The sequence below is a fragment of the Neocloeon triangulifer genome, unplaced genomic scaffold (genome assembly GCF_031216515.1).
Source record: "Neocloeon triangulifer isolate White Clay Creek 2 clone unplaced genomic scaffold, ASM3121651v1 ptg000013l, whole genome shotgun sequence".
NCBI lineage: Eukaryota > Metazoa > Arthropoda > Insecta > Ephemeroptera > Baetidae > Neocloeon > Neocloeon triangulifer.
Window position 1 is genome coordinate 1,155,514 of NW_026775555.1, and position 23,660 is coordinate 1,179,173.

The following is a 23,660-nucleotide window of genomic DNA, read 5'->3' on the forward strand; positions in this document are numbered from 1 at the left end:
TTTTTTGTGTCTCTTGATGGTTCAGTTAAAATTTATTGTTTTATTTTCTAATATGATGCAGCGTATTAATGCAACTAGTGCTCAATTAAAAAGGCACACATGCGTTTGAATCACAATTTGAAATTGCTTCGGTGATAACCATTTGGCAACCAACAGATAGCCCAATGTAACATTGATTATTAATATTTCTATTTAAATCTAGTGGACAAAATCCACACATATGCAATCCATATCACAACAAGGAGGGTACATAGTTTTCGTAACGGGTTTACAATTCTAGTTCACGGAAGAAATGACGACAACAAACAGAGTAGTTTGTGAGAGGTTGATCACAAGGAAGATACAACTTAAGCTCCTTATGAGAAAGCTTGTCATAAGCAATTCTGTACTCTTCATCGAACGCAACTATTGTGAAACATTATTTAGTCGAGTATTTGAATAATTAGCTCAAATATTACCTTGATCAATGTTATCCCTATCAAGAGCAGCAAAGGCTAAGAAGAGGATGTCTCGGTAGATGGAATAACTGCGTGGCTTCAGGGCGTGTCTTTCGGCAGCAACTTTATTCATTGGCTCTAACAAATCATTGCTCTTTACACAAGATATGATTTTCTCCATGGTTCTAAAGAAGCATCACTATTAATTTTTATCTGGAAGTAATTAGGAAAAAAGCTTACGCAGCGCATAAGTCTGTCTTTAGGAGAGACAATTTTTTAAGTTGGCGCATTTGCTGCCAAGCAATATACATGGGTCGTCCGACATCCTCATAAAATCTGGGATTTTCCCACAAGCACCTTATTAAAATTCCTGGCTTGGGGACCTCATTCCAACTGCAGTGAATTACACGGCCTTTGCTGACTGTAGACGATTCCAGGCACAAGGAAGGCAAATGGCTCTCGACATCAATTCTTTGAAAGACCCATACCTAAGTAATTGAATCAGTAACTGTTTTAATACCAAGTATTGATAAATTACCAAATTCCAGTATATGATGGGGTGCTCATCAACAAAGTTAGACTTATTGAGAGCCGCATCACCTTCATTGTCCAAAATGCTTTCTATTTCTTTCCTCAACACCAGAGGGTTTAAGTAAGGGACTGTGACAGGTTCAACAGCCACAGGGTCCATGCCACATTCTGAAGCAGGCTGAAAGTAATAAAACATAAACATCTTTTATAATAAAATTCATTATTTTGAGTGTACTTTGAGATCTTCTGTGGGTTCTCCTGGTGTTGCTTTGTCTGCCAACTGACTCTCACTCCGGCTTCGAGTTCTTGACCTGATAATTAAAAAGTTAAATTATGCTCAGAATAGTTAAAAAAACCTACCCTTTGTCATTTCCAGTCACAGCCGAGTCTGGGTGCAGCAAGTCTTTTGAACACGCTAATTCTTGTAGCGACTGGGAACTGGAGCAAGCGGGCAAGGGACTGGCGCTTGACTCTTTGACGGGCATTTCTCTGAAGTCGAGTATGCGAACAACAAGGAACGGAACAACAGGTTTATCACAATGTTGACACCTGCACAAAACAGTCAAATTATTTAGATTTAGATACCAAATTAAACTTACTTTGTATTAAGGTTCGAATCATCTGGGACCCATCCTGCCATGATTTCCTCATCATACATGATGCTCAAGCAATTGTGACACTTTGAACAGGAGGTCATCTCAATCTCAACGGCAATGGCTGAATTTCCTGCTTCTTCTTTCCGCTGATAAATTTTCTCTGGCAGCATGGTGTGCAAAGATAGATTGCTGCCAGTATCTGATTGAAAGTGAAAGGAATGTAATTTACATTAAAAATTACTATCTAATTCTACCAGAGGGGTTGAGATTAGTGGCACTGCCTTTCCTGCTACTGTCGCCGCCTCCAAAGAGGTCGAGCAAGTTGCTGCCCCAGTAATCGACAGCAGCGTACTGCCCCATAGAGCCAAGAGGAGAGAACTCTGGGATGTATGAAGTGTTCCTGCTGCGTCCATCTTCCTCATCTTCAACGACGCTGCTCTCCCTTGTCGAAGATGGCAAGTGGCCACTAATTCACATGATTTAGTATGTGATTATTTTAGATTCAATGACAAATCTTACTACGGTGTTGTTCCTTTTACAGGGGTAGAATTAGAGGATATTACTTCCTTTATTTCATCAAATTTTTTGGCCATCGAAGTAGCTGCCGTTGAAGCAGCAGACCTCAAGTTCATAATCATCTCGTTGGTCCTCTTGCCGGTCAAACTACCCGGGCTGTAATTTTTTTTACATAAAAATAATGACAGACTATCGCAGATTTTAAACAGTGTTTACGTTATGAGTATCATGCTTGCAAAAAATAATAAATAGTATGGGGTTAAACTAAGCTAACCTGAAGTGCTGTGTTAAGGCATTTTGAGCATTTTCGAGCAAGCGCAAATCCGGCTTCCTCAAACTCAGTCTTCCAGGACTGTACCGCCTGTAAGGAAGCAAAGTAATGTGTTCTAACTGGATGCAAAAACCAAAAACAAATTTCTCAAAAGATGCTGCCATTGAACACTAAAAATAATAATCTACTTTCTTAAGCAACAGATAACACAAGCAGCACTTAAATAATCATTCGACACATTAAAGCAATAACCTGAATGGCAATTTGAAACTGGAGCCTAGGCTGCTTAGACTAGAAGCGACACTCGGAGATGCTGCCACTCCAGTACGCATTGCCATTGAAGACGGACTGGCAGGCAAGGTTGATGATCTTTGGATCACTTTCCTCTGACCGTCATCCATGTAGATGTCGTCAGAATCGACACCTGCTCACAAATTTTAGTTTCTTTTACAAAATTATTATTTTAATTTATTACATGACTCTGGGGGAGTCTGACTCTTGGAAATTCCGTCCACACCCAGGCCTTGGTGGTATGTGGCACTTCGCAGTACAGGCGGCGGAGTGAACTTGTCTGAAATATCTTCAGTCTTGCGCCGCTGGCTCCTGGTGCTGTCCTTAAACAAAAGAGGTCCACCAGATCCTTCCTCGGCAATCCAGGACTTTGCAGGGCTCTGTTCGACACTCGGAGGCAAAACCTTGGCATCCTCTTCGTCCTCCTCGTCAACATTCAAAGCACCCAGTGGGTCATTTTCTGTCACTATGGTTCGGGCAGGACTGCGTGGTGTTCTGCTGTAATTTGGAGGGGTGCTTGGTTCTGCGTGTCTAGGAGGGGTGGCACAAGACGGATCTTCATCCCCCTCCTGCATGTAGTCCATCACAGCCTGCTCGAGATCCTGGCTTTCTGATCGAACGGTGTCACTGCCAAGCTTTCCTCTGCGTTTGATTCCGTTGGCCACCTCCGAAGCTTTCTTGGCCTTCTTTTCCTCATTTTGCATAATCACTTTCAACTGACCCAACTTCTCCAAAATCTGGGCATCATTTGCAAAACTTTCGGACCTAACAATTTTAACAAATTCATCTCAACATTTCATTATTTACTGGTTGATACATACCTTAGCATTTGGAAACAGTCATTAGTTTCATTAGCAGACACAGATCGATGATCTCTGGCCCTTGAAAAATCAGAGCCACTGAAGTGGCGCCTCCGATATGCATTATCGTTGGTTGTGCCAACTGATACAGGTCTTCTAAGTTCGACATGATTTTCAGAAAGTCCAGATGATTCTGAAGATAACAATAATGTAGAATAAATCTACAGATATAATAGGGAATTGTTTTACCTGGATGCTGAGGATTCAAAGAGACAGGTGTAGGCGCCTTAACTATGCTGCTAACACGAGGCCTGAGCTCAACCTCCGAATTGAGGTCGTCACTCTCATCAAGGGGTTCTTCAACTTTGTTGACCAGAGGCTCCTCTTCTACTTTCTCTGCATCTGCAAATCGAATATGATTTCCACTTTAAAATAGCAAAAAGATTAAACAGTTAAAATCAAAGAAATTTAATTTAATGAAGCGTTAATTTAATAAAGGCATTAAAAAGGGGCACAGCGCACAGCACAGCCAATTAAAAATCCTCACCACTTGCTGTGTTGCATTCGCTGAGGCATCCGCGCGAGGTCGACTCATACAAAGACCCGTATCCAGCGTCACTTCCTGCCACAAGCAACTCTCTCAAACCCCAATGAACCATGCAATTGAAAATGTAAACTACTAACCTAAGGTGGCAGACTTTTGCTGAGTAGCGACTTCGACAACCTCCTTGCTGTTTCTCACTGGTGCCGAGTCGTGGGAAGAGTTTCCGCTCTCTACTGAGGTCCTGGACACACCTCCCAGGGAGTGTCCATCCGAGTCTTTGTCCATCGAGAGCCGTCGCCTGGAAACTTTCCTTCCAGCCCTACGAAACAAAGCAACACCGAGGATGACGTTACGCAGTTTGGCCCACAGAAGCTGACTCGAGTTCGTAATGTCTGATGGCCAGGCAGCCTCCAAGACTGCCCTGTTGTAGAACCCATAAGTTATGGCATTGGGTTGCATTCCACTCCTCTTCATCAAGAAAAGGAGCTTCACAGCAAGCACTGGCATGTTATACAGGCCGCAAAGTTGCATTACAACACGGTAGCAAACCTGAAATTTTCAAATCAGATTTGCCTAGCTTTATTGCAGTTATCTTCAAACCTCATCAGATGGCTGAACTTTGAGTTTGTGAAGCTTTTCCAGCAAATCAAAAGCTTTTTGTAAACCCTGCGCCTTTGATTGTGACTGCAATACATGACTGGGCAGGTGAATAAACCAAAGGCTGAAATTGGATATTTTAGTAAAAAAAAGCGTTGAAAATAAGGATGTTCAATCATGTATGTACCTATAGCAAGTACTAAGTAGACACTTTGCCCAGTGAAGGGGTGACGCGGATGATTTCCTTGCTGTTTTCTGAGCACTGCGAATCTCGTGTTTGGTGCGTTTTGCAACAGGACTACCAGGCAGAATTGAAAAGAGATTTTCTTTCATGGGAACACCCAGGAACTTTTCAGTCTCATTTTGGTTGAAAAGCAGAGGATTTAGGACAAATCCCTAAATTAATTTTAATTTATAGTCTGCTAAAAAGAAAATTTAGTAAATTACTAACCCTGTACGAATATGTGGCGCCTGAAGGCAGACCCGTGGGTTCAGGTGGCATAATGAAAACTGTATTCTCACTCTTCTGTGGGTCATCTAGCTCCAACAAGGGCGCATCATTGTCATCTGAAGTGCCAACCTAGAAAAATTATTAGTGACTTCAGAAACATCTAAAAGTTAAGAGTTACTCTTTCTGCACAATCATCAAAGAATGCAAGCGATGCGTCCATGTTTGAAACAAAAGACCTCTCTTCGATAAACTTGATAAACATTTGAGTCTTCATAGTAAGTTCAAAAAACTTGTGGTGAGCTCTGTCTCTTGACCGTTTAAAACCTTCCAAATCAAATAACGAGCTAGGATCGGTGGTTCCAGCAGTGGGAGCCTTTGTGATGGGTAAAAGAAAACTTCTATACCCTTTCAACACAGTGGCCATGAAATGCAAAAATGCTTCTTGTATCTCAACCTCAAGAGCTTGCTAAAATTAGAGCAAATAAAATTCCATTTGAACTAAATTTTTATTTTAAAATCAACCTCTTTTCTTTTTTTGATGAAGTCCCAATCAATACTGGCATCGTCAAAATCATCAGTACTGACACTCTGCTGAATATTTTGAGCAGTGATTCGTACTTTTGAGAAAAGTCGTTGCAACGATTTTAGGAGGTTCCTAGCAGCTTTTTTAGGCAGGAGTTTGTAAGTTAAGGGAGTCTTTTCTTTGTCATCACCACTCTGATTACTGATGTAGATTAAATAATTTTAAATTATTAGACAACAAATATAAAAACTCATACATTGTGATGCTGTTTGTATCCAAATCTATGTAGCTAATTTCAGGAGGAGGGTCAAACAGGTCGAAAAATCGAGAATCAACGCCAATCAAGAATGGAAGAGGAGCGTGAAGAACGTAGGCCAGGCTTAGTGGACACAGTGGAATGTAAGGACATTGCCACTTGAATGGAAATATGATCTGCGCATTTAAAAAATGTAATTATTTTAAATTTGTAAGGGCATTGACATACCATTGATATAGCCTCGGCAACAGCAGTCAAAACATCAGGACGGAGGGAGTGAACAAGGATTTTTTGCTCTGTCAATGCAAGCAAAAGGACAAGGAGACAATTATCGGGTCCTAAATTTGATAGCAGGGCACAGAAACCTGCACCACTCTTTGGAAGAGGCAAATCTTCAGGTTGAGTCAAGATAATCCTTTCCGAAGAGGACAACTGGAAAAGGATTCTTGGTCTTTTAGGGGATGGGAACGGCACATTTTCAAGAAAGTACGAAATATATCTGAAAATTATTTTCTGCTTAGTTTTGATAAAAAATTTGTAAAATAATTCACCTTTCCACAGGCACAGCATGAGGTCCATTGCATGTCATTTTATAAAGAAACTTGAGGAACTTTTCAAAAGTATCAAAGAATGGCCAATGTGACAGCAAGCATATGCACTTATTGGTGTTGACATTTCTCAAAGTGTTGGAGTCGTCTAATTTCAACAGCTTTCTTTGGTTTGGAGTTAAATTATCGTCTGGAACTCTTTCGTAAAAGCTTATCGCTGACCCGTAAATCTAGGAATAAAATTTTTAATGAAAAAATGATGCAAATATGCTTTGGAATTAGTACCATTTCAGTACCGTCTGCTACTGTCAACACGAAAGTAGAAAACAAAGGTTTTGGCTGGGCGGCTTCCGCTGGCCAGCACTCGACGGTGGCTCCCATTGGCAAACAAAACATGGGCACATTTTCCGGAAATGGAAAATATGCATGATCTGTTCTAGGATATCTTGCTAAAATTGCTGGAAATTGTACAATTACAATGAATATTTTTGTTAATGAATCATTCAACTTGCCTGATTTGTAAGTGATCAAATTTGGCCGGTGCATTGACTTTTTGTAACAAATGTAGGCCCCCGACATTCCCTAAAATTATTTGATAAGTTCTGCAGACAAATAATAGGTGAATACACTAACCATAAAGTTAAAATTCTTGTTGAGACTTTTGTCGATCAGGCAGAAGGCGTGTGGAGGAAACTCGCCTTTACTTGGATTTATCACACAGACGTCAGTGACCACCAGTTGGTTGCAGGGCATCCGCTCTGGTGCTCGACGGAATGTAACATATGTTTTTGTTGAAGTGCCTGACGTGATGCTGGCTGGCCTGTTCTCAGGGGTGTTTCTCACCACTTGCGAGTCGGACATTATCCTCTCCTTTCCATCGTAAATCACACTGAAAGTTTTAGAGTTGAGACCAGAGTTCAGAATATGTCTGGAAGTAATTTACCCTATATCAACCAACGGTGGTTTGTCGAGACCCCTTTTGTAACAGAGATAAACTTCCGAGCTCTTCATCCAAGCACCGGATGTCAGATTTGCAGAGTGACCTACACAGATTGTAATTTTTTTTTAACCAATTAATTATATTATAAATTAGTTCACCTGAAGGGGTCAGCGTGATGCAAGTGTACCCTGGGGGCACTGACTCCCCCAGAGAGTGAAATATAACTGTGACATCCGTAATCGGTGGCAGGGAGTGTGTAGGCTTAAGACATGTGCCCTCCTGGTTGAACTCTCCGATCTCCACAGGGTTTTCTGGCAACCCTGCCACAACAAAGTAGTCTGCCACTCGTCTCTCCTCCATAGCAGCTGTTGAATTAAAAATTATAATCAAATTTAAATCGTGGGAAAATAAATTTTATGAACTGACACCGTATGTTAGTGAGGATCAGCTAGAGCTGGAGAACTGTACAGGAAATAAATTGGTAGACGACCCTAGCGCATGACTATGTACACATGCAGGTGTATCTGATGCAACCTGCGAACAAGACATACAGCTGAGCGTGTTAAGTGAAGTGGTGCCTCCGGCTGGCAGGGTAATTGCAATGCCCCCGATCAAAACTGGGTCTGAAACACTTGCAATTATATGCAAAGGAGACTCGACAGGCTGGAGAAATTAATAAAAAAAAAAAATATGGCAAAGAGCGCCTAATAAGTGTCGAGCATGCAATGCAAAACTGGTTACAAGTGAAATCCTGCGAGGTGTGACTGTGAATTCATAACAAACCGTGTATAATTGCGGGCGACCAGTGAAACTGCAGCAAAACAATGAGGAGGATTTTATTGCACAGCTGAGCGAGCGAGCAAGAGAAATTCGCAATACAAACGAAAGTTTTCTCCCCACAAAAACGAAGCGGCTATTTTTAAAATTCGCAAAGTTAACGCACGGGAGGAAAGTGGTGCCAAAAATGCACTTGGATTGAAATGAATCACTTGATAATTGCAGCCATCATGTACGGTGTCTGTCATTCAAGGTCAAAACAAGGCGCTTTTCTTGCGGCGACTGCCGCTTTTGCGGTCGAGGGGAATTTCGGCGATCAGTGCGAATTGAGCAACGCGAACTGCAATGTTTACTAACCTCCACTCTAAACCATCTGGACGCTGCGTCGGACGAACTGGACGATTTTTGCCAGCAAAAATCTCTCCTTGTTTGAATATTCAAAACATCTGACAGGCAAGCGCAAGAAGACAAGGAGGAGGGGGGAGGGAACTAAAAGAAAAATTGGCTCGGCGCTCGGCGGATGGCGCTAGTGTGCGTGTGCAGTGCATGCGCCGCAAGAAGTCGCCGCGGGTAACCGCACTGGTTACTTGGGATTTTAGTTGCGATTTATACATTATAAAAACTCAAGGATTTTCAACCACAGTTATTTAAAACCAACAAAAAATATTCTAAATAAAAATTGAGTGGAGTATTTTTGTTACCTCTGTGTTTCTTTTTTTTTTTACATAAATTGAAACTATTTTGGAAAAAAACTGCTAAATGAGAAAATAAAATTTATTTTATTAAACATGAATGATGTAAGGAAAAACAGTCTCTATAATTTGGAATTTAGTTGGTCATCCTCAAAAACAAAAGCTGCACCGTCTTGAGCAATGTCGGTAATTTCACTGTCGGAAAATCCAAACTCAGTCATAACCTCTCTGGTATGCTGACCAATTTCTGGTCTCAGTTTTGTGGCTGCCTGGCTTATTCCAGGAGTTGCGCTCAGAACAGGGGCAGGATTAGGAACTGGCAAGTCATATTTATCTAAATGGGAAATATCAATTTAAAATTTGTAAAAAATCAAATAGGAAAATTACCTATGACAAAAGTCTTTCGCTCCTTATTGTGGCTGTACTTGGTTGCCTCGTCAATGCTGAGCACAGGTGTAACACAAGCGTCCAATTTTTCAAATATTTCCGTCCACTCAGCCTTTGTCTTGCTTGCAAACTTGTCCGAGAAAAGTTTTCTGACTTTCTGTGTCTCTTCTTCGGAGCCATTCTGCGGCGCTTCTTCATCAGTAAATCCCAGGCCTTTCAGAAGCTCTTCATAAAATAGGGGCTCCAGAGAACCAACAGCCATGAAGCCACCGTCCTTAGTCTCGTAGGTGTCGTAAAAGTGAGCACCAGAGTCGAGACTGGGAAATTTAAATTTAAAATCTTATAGTGAATTCAAATTATGGAGACTTACACATTTTGCCCTCTGGCCTTCCCCCAAATTGGCAGCCACTGGGACCGGAAAAGCCAGCTGCTGACATATGCAGCCCCTTCAACCATACTGGCGTCCACCACTTGACCTTTTCCTGACCTGGTTCTCTCCAGAAGTGCCATCACTATGCCAAAAGCACATGTTAGGCCTCCACCAGCAAAATCGGCTAGGATGTTAACTGGTGGGGTTGGCTGTTGGTTTGCTCTGCCAAGCATAGACAAAACACCTGCAATTTAAAATTAATTTTTTTATTCACAATTCATTTTTAAAAATTAATAATTATAAAAAAACTTTTTATTCTCTATTGACCTGAGATGGCTGCATAATTTATGTCGTGGCCAGCTTTCAATGCCAACGGCCCCTTCTGCCCATATCCGGTTAATCTTGCATAAATTAACTTTTTGTTGTCCTTCAGTAGGACGTCCGGGCCGAGTCCGAGTTTTTCCATGACTCCTTTTCGAAAAGGTTCAATAATCACGTCCGACTGCTTGCTCATTCTCTTGAAGACTTCAACGCCTTTAGCACTTTTTAAATTTAAGGCAATTGACTTTTTCCCGTGGGACATTGCATCCATGCTCATCATTTGGTTGTGCTACAAGAAAAATTTTACAAATTATTAAAATAATGTATTACACAAAAACTAAACAAAATAGACTTAGTAAAATACGTGTATAGAGAAAAAATTGAACTGAGATTGTTAATTAGTTTTATTAGAAAATTCTTTTTATTAATTTTATTTGATTAATTTTCTATAAAAAATTTATTAAACTGTAAACAGTTCTCTAATAATATGTAATATCACTTATGACACAATAAAAGAGAAGGAATAAATAAATAAATAAAAAAACATAATTGTCTATAAAAATGAAATTAAATTACATTAGGTTGGATTTTCAATAATAATACATAATAATTGTATGCTGATTGTATGTATAATAATTATATGAGTGTGAAAAGCAAACTGAAAAATCGCAATTTTCATATAATATGTTCATTCAACAAACTATTATTATATTATAATTATAAATTACCTTGTCGACCCTGATGACATTTGCTCCAAAGTCTGCGAGAATCGCTCCGCAAAGCGGTGCAGGAGCCAACCCCGCCAACTCGAGAACTCTGATCCCTTTTAGCGCCATTGCTTTTGAGCGAATGAACAAAATTTCAAACTGTATGCATGCGTAATCTAATCAATTATTCTATCTTCCCACGATTAAGGCTATTTTAGTCTTGGGGACAAAGGTAAAAGAGCTCGGACGTCGTCTTCCAATTTTTTTCTTGTTCTCCGATGACTCACATCACTCACATGTTTACGAAATTTACGATCAACCCCGCCGTCCCCGCCTCCTGACTTTTTGGCGCCAGAATTTGAAAGTTGTTTACGTTCGGAGCCAGCCGGCATTCTCTTTTTCTGTCTGTCAAAACTCGATTTTGAGATCAAAATTTGAGAATTTCAGACTTGAATACGAAGATGTCTACGTATTTCTGGGTTCGAGAACATTAATTGAAGTGGAGTTTTACTTAGGTGAGTGAAAATACTTGATTATCGGGCTGACGTTGATATTTTTAAGGCAATCCTGTATGAATTATGTATTGTTGATTGCATTATTTTTATGGTGTGACATTAAAATTGTACATTCAGACCTCAGGCGTAATTCGGGATTACAATTAAGTTTGTCATGAAATCAAAAAACTTCTCTTGGCTCATTTGGAGGACTAAATAAAATTTTGCGATATAGGACAAATGACATGTTTTGTCGTGGGACTATAAAAAAAATGGTGAAAATATATGTAAACTTAAATTTTGCCGTAGGTTGAAAATTTTTTGTCGAGGTCATTTCCGGTCTCATTTGGAATTCCCAAAATCGAGGACTGAAAAAAATTCCCTCGCAGGACAAATCCTGCCGTGGGACTTAACTTTAAATTTGGTCGTGGGATGAAAACTTTTAGTCGCGGTCATCTCTGGTCAAGGGACTCAACTATAATTCTTTCGCAGGTTTAAAAACTTATTCGAGCAAATGAGCGCTGCGCCCAGCATTCTCAGCAACCAGAACCATTGCTCTGCGCTCACGATTTTGAAAATCTTGCGATCGCAAATATGAGCTAAGCACACAAGTACGTAACGGTGAATAATTTAATTTGGTTTGATTTAAAATCAAAGATTTATTACATATACTATAACTAAATAGCTCTACGGATAATAAAATAATTACAATATGTGTAGAAATTAAACGATTGAAATTATTTTATACGCACAGGAAAAATGTTATTTTGACAAATATATATCTTGGCAATATAAAACGTGCGCACTAAGAAATATAGAGATATAATAATACAATTAATGACATTGGTCAAGCAAGAAGCAATTTGCAAAATTGCGCACTATGCAAATTGTTGGTACATTCGAGGCGAATATCAAGTAGTTTACATTTGTACAAAATGACCGCATGATTTCCACAAAATTTATTCTATGTGACCCGACTTGCAATTAGCGCGGTGAACAAGGCAAACGCCGAGGAGGGAAGTGCGCCGTAAGTGGCACTTGACCTGTGACCCTGTGCCCCCTGTCGCCACAATTTGTGTCGGTGGCAGAATGAGTGACTCATGATTTTGGCACTGACGATGCTCAGCCCCCGCCGTTGCAGCATCACGTTGATTGCTTGGATCTGCTTTTTTCTAGAAAAAAATAAAATAAATTATTTTAAATAATTCTCAATAAAATTATAAATTAATCTGCAGAACTTGCACTCACTTTATATGATTCTTGCGGCCCAAAATAGCTGTGAAAATGTTGTGGGCTCGGTCGCAGAACGAGAGCACCAGGTGGTCTCCAACGGCCTTCATCACCTGAATTACGTCAGGTTGCGATCCTGCAATCGTTTTTACAATTCAATTAGATTCCAATTAAGGGCTGCGTTAGATGAGTAGTCGATAACAAAAATGAAAGTAATGGCTAAGAAATTGCGTGCAAGCTGACTCTGATTGACTAATTTTTGCCAAAGGTTTATTTTTCATTTGTCTTAAATGCATTCAATTATTTAAAAAAAAAAAAAAAAAAAAAAAATAAGAGAGAAATTTATTACTTGAAATAAACTTAAGTTGGCATCAGTTTGCAGTAATTTAATTGCGATTGAAATTGATGTTTATTTTTGTGGTATTTTCAACCATTTTTTTTTTTAATTTTTGCTAGAAAATATTAATTGCCAACATACCATTTCTATTCTCTAATTGAAGAGCGTGCCAGAAACCAGGAGACTCCGCGTCTATCACGGTAATTTCAAACTGCAGTTCTTCTAAAGGTGGCTCCTGTCTCCAAGTCAAAATCAACTAGAAATCGATCGTTCCAAACGTAAATTATTACAACTCAGAATAGAATACTCTAATAATTTCATTAGACTGGTGAAAAGACTTATTTAAAATTAATAAAAATTATAAAAAGAAATTGTAAATATACCAAATTACATACACTGTTTAATAAAGTAAGAAAAAAATATTGCAAAAAAATGCTCTAAAGAATATTCATAACTTTTTCACCAAAATTTTAGCCTAAAACTCATATTGTGGTAGTAAAAATGTTTTTTTATAACAGCTTCAATATCAATAATTAATAATATTATTTCTTTTATTATAAAAGTATAATATATATGGAAAAATATTCCAAACCTTGTTTTTTTCGGTCCGGTCAATAAAAAATACAGAGCATCCAAGATCTCCGCCATCCGCCAGGGTGCAGTTGTAGCGGTGAATTGCGGCTTGCACTACGTACCAGGTGCCTTGGAGCTACGCAATTAAAAATAACCACTAAAATTTCTTCCCAAAAGGAAAATACCTAGTTAATCAATTTTTATTCAAGGAAAAAAGTAATAAATCATCGCGCGCGAATCATTTCTCCACAAAGAAAACCAAGTTGACTTGTTTTGAAAGGCTCGTTCATTCATTTGGATGCAGAAATGTTGAGGCCGTAAATCAAAGCGGCAGCGCGATTTGCTTATCTGCTTGGCGGACGCCGCCTGCACACTTGGTATTTAGACAACCTGTTTGTCGTTCGGCACGCACAGATTGCATAATTTCACTTGCGTTGTATTTTCTCTTCTCGGCGCGGTGCAATCGCAGGATTATTATTTTTATCAACGGGCATGAATCGAATTTATTTGCATAATTTTTCAAGAACGCACGTTGCTCAGTGAGCAAAAGCGAGACGCGTGCCTCAATCAAAAGAATCTTATTGTTAATGTTGTTTAAAACTTTTTATTTTGAATCAAACTTGCTAATAAGGAAATTTTTTTTTATTATAATAATTTTTTACTTTTTGGTGTTCATAAATCTTATCGTTCAATTCTCTAATTATGAGAATAATTCGACCATATTTACTATTCTCTTCTCATAAAAAAATTCATCGCAATAAGTCAGAGATCAATAATAATAACTATTATTATTCAAAGTAGAAAAAAATACTTTGCCAAACAATTTATCGGGCCAGTCAATCAATTTGAGAAGAATATTTTAACACTTGAATATTTCGTCGTGAGAGCAAAATAGGAAGAAAATTTAGTTTGAGTTTTAAACTAAATTTCCGCTCCTTCAATTGATTAATAAAAAAATCACACCTGGTCCAGATCAATTCCTTTCTGTGGGCTGAGGTTGGGGCACTCGTCACCAAAATCGGCCTGAGCGAGGGTGGCGAGTTGAAAGAGGATCCACAGCGCGAGGGCGACCGTCATGGCTAGGCAATTTTTCCTAATCTACTGTTCCCTCAGGCGTCCAACGAAAACACAAAAGACTGGACACAGAGTGTCGCGCGCTCTCTCGAATTCCCCTTCCTCTGATTATGTGGTAAACTGGTGCGGCCGCCTAATGAGTCGTAATAAGGTGCGAGGATGCTGCCAGTGGGTGCAGGTTGGCGCTTCCCTTCCCCACCAAAGACCGCCAGATGCATTCATTAATAACGAGAAGCGTTGAGTAAGAAATTGCGATTGTCCCTAGAAGTGGAGGACAATGTCGTGCCGTAATTGGCGCTTATTAAGACATACTCCCTGTTGGCATCTGGTTTCACTTAATTGCGATTAAACGAAATTAAAAGTATTGCCTTCTCACAAGGCCATGTGCTCGATCTTTTTCTATCTATTTTAAAATTCATTTTGCTTTTTTTAATTATTTCTTCATTATTTGATTTCCAGGTAAATCATGGAGGAAGAGACTAAAAGCGAAAACAGTCTCTCTGCTTCAGACAGCGGCTCGGTTGATTTGCCGCCAAACTTGGACGAGACGACTGCCGACGAACAGAACAGCTCCGTCGCAAATCTCGGAAACTGCTCAAGGTCTGTGTAATTTTCGGTAAATAATTAGGACTCGGCAGTAAAACGATCCAATGCAGGAATGACGTCATTCGGTCTTCTCTCGCCGAGCTGCCGCAAGACTCGCCTCTGCTGCCGATGGTCGCCCTTAGCGAACTTGACATCCGCAGACTGACCACGTTGGTGTCGGTTTTCAAAGCTGGAAGCTCTGAAATCGTCATTGACTGCTGCACGGTGTTCAAGGGCGATTTCCTGAGAAACTTTCCAGCCCAAACTTTTCTTCTTGAGCCTGCAATTGTCGAAGTAAATTTTTATTGCTTCTTCTTTGTCATGATTTAACAGAAATATTTCTCAGTGCTTGATCAACGCGTGCGAACTGAATATTGCGCTTGGCAAAAACGTTGACATTGTTGTCAGCGCCTTAGAATGTCTTCGGCGCCTTGTCGAATCTCTGACTGCCCAGATTTACAAATACCAGGATCCAAAATATGTGGTCATATCTGATAAGGTCTGACTATTTTTTTTTTTACATTACTCATCTTTAATTAAAATTCAAACTTTGTTTAGGTGCTTGACGTCTGCACATCAAAACACTCATGGTCACTTTTAGAGTTTCTTTGGGCCATCATCACAGTCAGCAGCACATGCATCAGAAATTCAGAGCAGTTTTCCATTCTCAATGAGGCAACTTGTTTGCTCAAATCTTGTCTTGCTTTGCATCACGAATTTTTCCCGTCAAGTTGCTCCACCGAAATCAACAGACTCTCCTTGCTTCTGGCAGATGCTCTTAATTCAAAACCACCTGCATTTGCCTATATCCAAGTAACAAAACCCAACTTTCTCAGACCGGCAAGTAATATTTCGATTTTTTTTTTTTTTAAATTCCAGGTGCTGCAAATGATTAAGAGCTTTATAGAGCACAGATCTGGGGCTCTAAATAAATCTCATGTTCTGGCTGAGGTTATACAGAGCTCTGTGATCCATGCAGGAATTTGGCTGTTCAACCCTAAGCTATCTCAGTTTTTCATCGGTGAATTGGAGAACAGCAGACATGACAAAGCGTTCTCTGAACTGCTCAGTTGCCTAGCGGAGATGGCTCAGGCGATTTCCTCAGCATTCAAATTAATGAGCGCTAAAGGAGAAATGTAAAACTTATTATAATGATTTAATTATTTTGATGTATTTCGTATTATTATTATTTTTTTTTTTTAGAATTTCTGAAATGCACATCGAGCAAGCAGTTTTAAGTTTGGACTTCATACCAGATCCTAAAGTCGCAGCAGCTGCGGTTGAAGGAATTGCGAGAGCAAAAACTTTGAACATGACAAATGCACTTCTCTCACTTCTAGCCCACCCTGTTGAGGACATCCAGTTAGCAACTTACCAAAAGATAAAAAAAATAGTCGAAGGAAGCATTGGCAGTGATCAGGCCATCAACCCGACAATTTACTCTGCTGAAAACATTCTGTTCCTGTGTGATGTGAAGGTGGTGCAAGAGATTGCAAGTTTTGGTTTGGAACACTCCAATCACAGGATAAATGTATGCTCTGAGGACATCATCTCTGATTTAATCAGGTGTAGGATACTCGTCTCACCATCTCTGTGGAGCCAGGTTGCAAGTGTCATCACCTTCCTTATTCCTGTACTTGTTGCCAAAGCAGATGACCACAGGACATTGCAGGAAGTCATTCTAAACTATTTTGATTTGTCCAACAAAAATCTAAGCACTTTAGAGGTAAACGTTTATTTAAAGAAAAAAAAAATCAACAAATAATGAATTCATTATTTTAGCTTTTAAAAGGTAATTCCTGTTTGATGTTCAGCAAAAACGAGTCTGTACGAACAGAGGCCACAGATAGACTTCTTCAGTTGTTGAAACAAGACGAACGCAGCTATCTTATGTGGCCACAGACTTCTACTATTCAAATCACTAATGCTGCCATGGCATCCCTATGCCTTGTGCAAGATCCCATTGAATTGAATTATTCTGCACCTGGAATATACTACAATGTAAGCAGATTTTAATTAATTCATATTTTTAACTGAAAAAAACAAACAAAGGAAGCAAGTTTGAGGCAGATAGTGAGTTTGCTTGGCCCCGGTGACTCGGAACCAACTATAAAGTATTCAGCTCTTTGCCAATTGGCTGCAATGCTGCAAGAGCCAAGTCTTATAAATCCATTTGTTCAGAGTGATGGAGTGAAAACCGTCGTCAAACTACTGGAAGATTCTTTGGTATAATATTAAAGATTAAAAAAAAAAAATGGGACGCTTACTGATAACAAAATTTCAGGTGCAGTCCAATACAGACGTACTTTCCAAATGCTGTGTGCCTATTATATCAATTTTGCTCAGGACTTTCTCAAAAAACATCTCTCTTGTCCAAGAGTTTATGCAAGATCAAACATTTGTCACTAATCTCATCAGAGGTATATAAATGATTTGAAAACTAATCAACAAATTTGTAAAAGATTTTCTTAAGCAATGTTCTTGTACTCAAGTTTTGATGCAGACTTCAAACTTCATCACTCTGCTTTGTTGGCATTGGTGATTTGTTCCGACTTTGTACTCAAGAAATCATTTCCATCTGGGGATGATTGTTTAGTGCTGCCTCATGCTATATACTCGTCTCTTTGCATTCCATTCCATGCCCAGTCTTACAACAAAGTCAGCAGCTACACTCCAAAGAACGAGTGGCTACGTCTCAAAATCATGGCAGAGGACTTTTCGTCGTCAGCAAACCTGAGCCTTTTGCTGAGGTGCCATGCCGCTATTGAGCGGTACGGCTCTCTATCAGAAGATTTTTTCAAAGAGGTCCTTACTTTAAACAATAAATCTCCTTAAATGACTTAAAAGAAAATTGCAGGATCTGCAAAACTCACTGCTCACAAAGGAGGAGTTTGACTATCTGATGCAATTTGATCCCAAAACTATGATAGCAAATGCTTTGGAGTCAATCCAGTCAGCGACAACCCACAAGCAGGTGCTCTCTGCTCTTCCCGTCATTATCAGCTATGTCAGGTGCGTGGACCAAGACAACGTCAAGCTCCTTGCCTGGAAGAAAACCTTCAGTCGATTCATAATGCAGCCACCCAGCACTCAAGCTGATTCTGATTTGCTAAATGCCATAGCTCAGATTTTGTCCAGACAAAATGTTGTTCGTTGGATATCAGCCAGAGGTCTTGATTTGATATTGTTGTTTCGAGTTATTTACAAACTTTTCTTTTAGAGCTGTGTTTGAAGTTGGACCATAGACAGGCTTGGTGCATCACAACGTTTGTGCCTCTCATTCAGTCAATGTTGCCAACGATGGATTCAAATGACCTTGTTGGCACAATGAAGTTTCTCTGCAACAGCCTTGTTTACAGTTTTTCAACCAAAGGTGGTGACGGTATGAGCTAATAAGCTTTTTTGTATTCCTTATATTTTTTGATGTAATGCAATTAAGGTTGCCTGAGAATCATTTTGACCTGCTTTCGAGAATTGATGTTCCAACAAAATGTTGAAATCAGCTCACGCCTTCTGGCCGACTTGATCGTGCCATTAGTGGACATTGTCCATTCGTACAATCAGGATTTCACTTTTGTTGGATTGCATCTGATTGAGCTGGCACTTGACTGTCTTACTGCAATACAAATTAACAATCTGGAGGTAAAATTTTTTTGCATTTTTACATTCTTACTACATTGATTGATTTATATTTTCAGAACTTTTTCCACCATTTCTACGCATATAGTGAAAACTGTGATATCCTGAACATAATTGCTCACATTCTCCAAAGTGACAAAAATGAGCTGAAAGCCACCTGTTTTGCACTGTTGACTGGCTTAGCTAAATGTAACGGGCTTAAAAAGTTTTGTTTGGATTTTACAACAATTTTTGAATCAGCCATTAAGTATGTAAAATAAGTTGTTATTAAACAGTTTTGAAATATCTAGTGTATTTTGCAGCATTGCCCAGGACAAGCAAGAAACAAATCTGGTTCGATGTGAAGCAATCGCGCTTATAAATTGTCTGATGAATTCAAAAAATGTAAAGAAATTGATTACAAAATTTTTAGTTTTGAAATAATGCTTTTTATAGGTTGATACCCAAGATGATAAGAAGTTTGACTATTTTTCCCTTTTAAAGTGTGATTGGTTTGGACAGATTAGTTGGCTGCACAAGGGAATCTATTTAGAAGCTGAATTCCACTTCTCAAATCTAAACTTGGTTTCTTCACCAGCACGTAATTTGGCTGAAATTTAAATACGAGGATTAATTATAACTTCCTTTCTTATTTCAGCCAATTCTCCAAATGGTCTATTCAAACAATTAGTTACCCCAGAGCTTCTTGGGAGGCACTATGCTCTCTTGTACAATTTGATTAGTTCACCAGACTGTGATAGTGTTCTCAAAGAGATAGCAGACCATGAGATTTTCCGAAAAGCATTAGGGTAAGTTATTAAGTTATTTACAAATTTGATTAATTTATATATTCAGAGTTCTGTCTAACTGTATTGCTGGAGAGACTGAGCAGTTTTCAACTGAAGTTTATTTGCTAACCAACAACTGTGCAAAGTTTGTCGCTATTTGCTTGATCTCTGACGAAGACCAAAAATATGGATTTGTAACTGCTATTGTGGATTTTCCATATTTACCAGCCCAACTTATAAAAGTCTTACACCACTCTGGTAGGATTTTCACTTCTCTATTTGTTCAAATCACTAAAAACAACTTGTAGACTTTGAGCTTATTGCAAACTCGGTCCTGTGGCTTATCATCGCTCTACTGCAAGGAGGACATTTGGCACTCTTCGAAGATGCCTTTCAGCGGGGTCACTTTTGGCCAGCGTTAAATGTAGGCCTGGAGAATCCTGACTCGGTTGATTCCGCAATGCTTGTAATAAGAGCGCTTACCATTGAAGGAGAAGTTGATTGCAGTTGTCTTGATAATGTAAGAGCAAATCATTTTATTTCAATTATAAGAGATATTTTATTAATTTAAAAATAAATGCAGAACTTAGAGCTTTTGGAAGATCTGTGCCGTAATTTAATGACCCACCTGGTGCAAGATGAAACGCACCAGCATGCGATGGCAGCCCTAGCGGGCCTTATAGTCTCCTGCAGTGCAGCTAAATATTGTGTCTTCAAACTTGGCCTTCTGGAGAGTGTGGTCACTGCTCTAAAGCATTGCATAAACGGGCTTTCTGGTATTTCGGAAAAAAATCGTCTGACAGCCGTCAGCAAAGCAAAAGTAATTTAACAGGTTTTTAGTTGGTTGGAAAAAATAAAGATAAATTATTTCAGATGCACCCACTCATATTGGAGCTAATTGACACATTTGAGTTGCTGACGTCTTTTGTGCTAAATGATACCAAAATGAAAATGTGTGTTGCACAGACAATACTGGTGGACGAGATCAACATCCTCTGGCCAATTTGTGTGATGAACAGTAAGCTCCTGTCAGCAGCAATAAAATTTCTTATCGCTTACACCAAAGATTGTGAAAATGGTACACTTTTTAGTTTTTATTCTGACAAATATTATTTTGATTTTCCTGCTCTAGCCTGTAGCATGTTACTCACGAGGAAGCAACTGCTGACTGACACAGCCATTAAAAACTTTCCTGCAAGTGACACCGTCCTTCATCAGCTTATCAGCGTCATGAGCTCTGAGCTGAAGTCGTTAAAATCTTCAGATTTTGTGCAAAATGTGCTCACAATTCTCTGCCAGTGCAGCATTGCTTCAGATTGCCGTTCTGCAACTATGAAAGTAAAAGATAATTTTATTGTAAAAAGTAAAAGTACTTTATTTTTTATGTATTTGGCAGGCAACAATTTTGTCTCGAGTCTTCTGTGAGACCAATGGAATTACGCAAATGCCCAATGCGATTCAGTTAGGAATTCTTTGCTTACTAGAAAACTTGTCCAGATATCCAGAGGGTCAAATTTTTGTGGCCAGGGTAGGTTGCCAAGATTTTTTAAGTCAATCACAAATTAAAATTTTACTGCAGATCCCAGACGCAGTGGATTTTTTGGCTGCTCACGCTTCGTCCAAAAACAGCTCTGACTTGGCATGCCTTTGTACAGAAATTCTTCGAAATCTGTGTTTCAGCAATGCAAACAGGGTTTTGATTATAAATTCAGGTACTTAATATAAACAAAACCCATTCTTGATTTCAAGTTTTTTTCATGCGTTTTCAGTTGTGATAATGGGCGCTTTTTTATCCGTCCTGGAAAACGGAGATCCACAGAGAGCACACCAAGTGGCCGTCGGCCTTTGGAGTCTGGCCGCCAACAACCACAGGACAAAGCAGTCGCTGAAAGCTGCGGGTTTTCCGCTCGCTCTATGTAAGGCCAAATTAACATGCGCAAAGCACGCCAATATTCTTGCCACGTTAAATTCCGCAATCTGCACGATTGAGGGGTAAAGTTACTCGGAAAAATGTTTTCAACTGGTTATATATCTTTAAAGAAATGATCTCTTTATCATTATGTAAGACAAGAACGAGAAAAAAATATACGAAATAACAACAGACAGATATTTTTATTGTGCGAGAGCGGCATATTATATTATTTTTAGTTGGCGCGCGAGTTAATTTTCGAGTGAAATTCCTGCGGAACAGCACACACAGGTACCAATTTGTTTTTTATATTGGCGGCGGCGGAAAGCAAGCAAGAAAGAAGTGGAAGAACGAGCTGCGAGGCTCCGCCTCCGAGCCGTCACGCTGATGTCTCAATCTTCGCTCAGCATCCATAGTTCTTGATAATTTAAGAGCACCTGCTGTTGACCCCTTCCATGCCTGGCAGAGCTCTTCTAATTGTGCAGGAGTGGTTTGTTCGTTGGTTCGTTTTTCTCTGCCAGAGCTGCCTCTGATCGCCGCTCCTGCCTAACAATCAAAACTGACCTTGATGGGCCGCGCGCAAAAGCTCTCGGTCGCAATTTATCATGCACGCCGCCGAACAATATGTATGTCCGCCGTCGGGGCCAACGGACTTTCGTTTCGCCAAGATCATTTTTTTTTACCATTTGAATTCGAGTTTGGAGAAAATCGTCGGGTTTTTGCCAAATGACTTAATTAAGACGGCGAGGCTGTGTTTTATTTTTCTAAAGAGAGAGAGAGAGAGGAGAACGCAATTTTTCTAATTGCGATCCCAAGGCAAACGCGCGGAGCAGGGTAATTGAGTTAGACGTGTTTGCCCGCAAATTTCTCACGACACACCGCATTTTGAAGAATTTTTATTAGAATAACGAATGGTAGGTCGCTCTGGCGCCTGCCGGCATAGAAAATAAAAAACCTAATTACTCAGCGTGGCTTTCAAGTTTACAACCCAAGATATAAAAAAAGCTTTATTTGCGTAATTTACTACCAAAAATTTATTTATCAAATTAGTTTTCCATTTTCAAAAACCATTTCTGGGAAAAAAAGTACATACTTTTGTCAAATTTTTATTATTGTTATTATTTTGCATTAGCAGAACTGAAGAATGTAGTAAAGACAGTAAATTAAAATAAAATCGGTTAGAAGACTTTTGTGAATTATAACAGTCAAGTTTAAGTATTTCGGTTTTATTTTAATTGTATTATTTTTACAGATTTCAAAATCAACAAGAAACTCAAAAAGTGCAAGAATCCATGCCTTGAGTCGATAAAATTTAATTGAATAGAACTTTTACGTTTCCTTTATTTAGTTTATTTATGGGCTGAAGATTTTAAAATGTTTCAGTTCTTTTCATAAATTCTTGGCCCTGCTTTTGGTCTCTCTATTAACATTTTCTTTGCCATTATGCGTGTTGTCCATCGATGGATCGCAATTCATTTGAAGCAGAGAAAAAACAAGATCTGGGCGAGTTGCTGCTCTGTGGCGAGCTGGAGCCACATCCATCACGTCAACCGCGCCAAAATGGATAATTCCGTTTCGAAATGCTAATTTTCGCCGCGATTTAATAGAGACGTGGAGCGAGAGTGAGGGCGCGACTTCAAAGACACCGCCACCGACTTGGCAGCAGCAAAACGTTTTCACCGCAAGCCGTGGTCATCAAGCGGCCTATTGTGGTGTCGCTTTTTCGCGCGTGCAAATTTTATTCAGCAGTCTGGCGCAGAGCGGCGGTTTCGGATTCCCCCTCGAAATGAATTAATACAAACGAAACAGCACAAGTACATCATCGCGACGAGACGTGAATTGTTGCGCGCCCGTTTATTTTTATTTCGCGCACGGTGTTTTGTCATCGCGCCATCGCCGCCACGGGATTATTTAATGAGGCGGCTGTTGACAGCGCGCATCGCTCACTACTGCTCCTACACATATTTAATGCATTTTTTACTGAAACGTTCAAGTAAACAATAATAGCTCCCTGAAAAAAAAATGAAACAAAAATTATTATTTTTTTTTTTCGAAGAAGTCAGCGTCAGGATTTCTTTTCTTTTTTGGTGATCTTCTTTATCTTAACCAGCAGTCTATTCAAAGAGGCTACGCTCAATTATTGCATGATGTAATTAATTTTAAACTAATTCAGATTAAGTTATAACTCAGATTTTGGCTTTCTATAAGAAAACATTTTCTTGATTATTTTGTTTTTCGGAAAAAGCTAATTTCGATCAGAAAAATCCAATTTTATTAAAATCAGATGCTATCGCGATCATCGCTGAAGCTGCAATCTGCGATTGCGACCTCAAAATGTTGCGATCTGTTTGGATCATATTTTATTTTTTGAAAAAACATATTTTGGAACGGTTTTTTATTAATTCTGGTTTCGGAACGAGGCCAGACCTGACAATAATGTACTAAGTAAATGAAGTCAAGAAAATTTATCCATAAAATGAGCATTGGCAGTTTTTCT

General features: G+C 39.3%; 4 protein-coding genes across 8 annotated transcripts; 1 reads left to right on the forward strand and 3 right to left on the reverse strand.

The window, feature by feature from the left end:
- Positions 1–7: 7 nt before the first annotated feature.
- Positions 8–8,577, reverse strand: LOC132198843 (C-myc promoter-binding protein). 5 transcript variants are annotated; one of them, XM_059623100.1, is made up of 31 exons: positions 8,436–8,577; positions 7,728–7,835; positions 7,460–7,666; positions 7,305–7,404; positions 6,995–7,250; positions 6,874–6,943; positions 6,647–6,819; positions 6,365–6,591; positions 6,042–6,312; positions 5,814–5,989; positions 5,557–5,758; positions 5,213–5,500; positions 5,035–5,163; positions 4,771–4,979; positions 4,587–4,707; positions 4,127–4,535; positions 3,990–4,064; positions 3,692–3,844; positions 3,464–3,635; positions 2,827–3,407; positions 2,604–2,775; positions 2,355–2,441; positions 2,084–2,236; positions 1,819–2,030; positions 1,568–1,763; positions 1,329–1,517; positions 1,204–1,279; positions 976–1,146; positions 678–925; positions 459–622; positions 8–405 (listed from the first exon to the last, which is right to left on the reverse strand). In XM_059623100.1, the coding sequence occupies exons 3-31, from the start codon at positions 7,659–7,661 to the stop codon at positions 269–271; spliced, it is 5,619 nt and encodes a 1,872-aa protein (XP_059479083.1). In that variant the 5' UTR covers positions 7,662–7,666; positions 7,728–7,835; positions 8,436–8,577; the 3' UTR covers positions 8–268. The 5 variants fall into 5 exon arrangements, with proteins under 5 accessions (XP_059479083.1, XP_059479081.1, XP_059479082.1 ...); XM_059623098.1 differs by having other exon boundaries at positions 6,647–6,943; XM_059623099.1 differs by lacking the exon at positions 8,436–8,577 and adding an exon at positions 8,085–8,215 and having other exon boundaries at positions 6,647–6,943.
- Positions 8,578–8,838: 261 nt separating this feature from the next.
- On the reverse strand, positions 8,839–10,838 carry LOC132198834 (alpha-methylacyl-CoA racemase). Its single transcript, XM_059623088.1, has 5 exons — positions 10,577–10,838; positions 9,855–10,137; positions 9,528–9,771; positions 9,158–9,474; positions 8,839–9,104 (listed from the first exon to the last, which is right to left on the reverse strand). The coding sequence occupies exons 1-5, from the start codon at positions 10,682–10,684 to the stop codon at positions 8,893–8,895; spliced, it is 1,164 nt and encodes a 387-aa protein (XP_059479071.1). The 5' UTR covers positions 10,685–10,838; the 3' UTR covers positions 8,839–8,892.
- Positions 10,839–10,934: 96 nt separating this feature from the next.
- Positions 10,935–21,361, forward strand: LOC132198833 (uncharacterized). The gene is made up of 26 exons (XM_059623087.1): positions 10,935–11,070; positions 14,723–14,863; positions 14,920–15,142; positions 15,195–15,347; positions 15,407–15,661; positions 15,728–15,984; positions 16,052–16,574; positions 16,631–16,849; positions 16,901–17,074; positions 17,133–17,268; positions 17,322–17,653; positions 17,706–18,018; positions 18,069–18,230; positions 18,288–18,490; positions 18,547–18,734; positions 18,790–18,871; positions 18,923–19,067; positions 19,125–19,275; positions 19,322–19,512; positions 19,563–19,774; positions 19,838–20,074; positions 20,128–20,332; positions 20,387–20,592; positions 20,651–20,782; positions 20,834–20,966; positions 21,024–21,361. The coding sequence occupies exons 2-26, from the start codon at positions 14,730–14,732 to the stop codon at positions 21,248–21,250; spliced, it is 5,193 nt and encodes a 1,730-aa protein (XP_059479070.1). The 5' UTR covers positions 10,935–11,070; positions 14,723–14,729; the 3' UTR covers positions 21,251–21,361.
- Positions 11,761–14,411, reverse strand: LOC132198835 (uncharacterized). The gene is made up of 5 exons (XM_059623089.1): positions 14,153–14,411; positions 13,209–13,325; positions 12,758–12,872; positions 12,298–12,415; positions 11,761–12,221 (listed from the first exon to the last, which is right to left on the reverse strand). The coding sequence occupies exons 1-5, from the start codon at positions 14,264–14,266 to the stop codon at positions 12,014–12,016; spliced, it is 672 nt and encodes a 223-aa protein (XP_059479072.1). The 5' UTR covers positions 14,267–14,411; the 3' UTR covers positions 11,761–12,013.
- Positions 21,362–23,660: the final 2,299 nt, after the last annotated feature.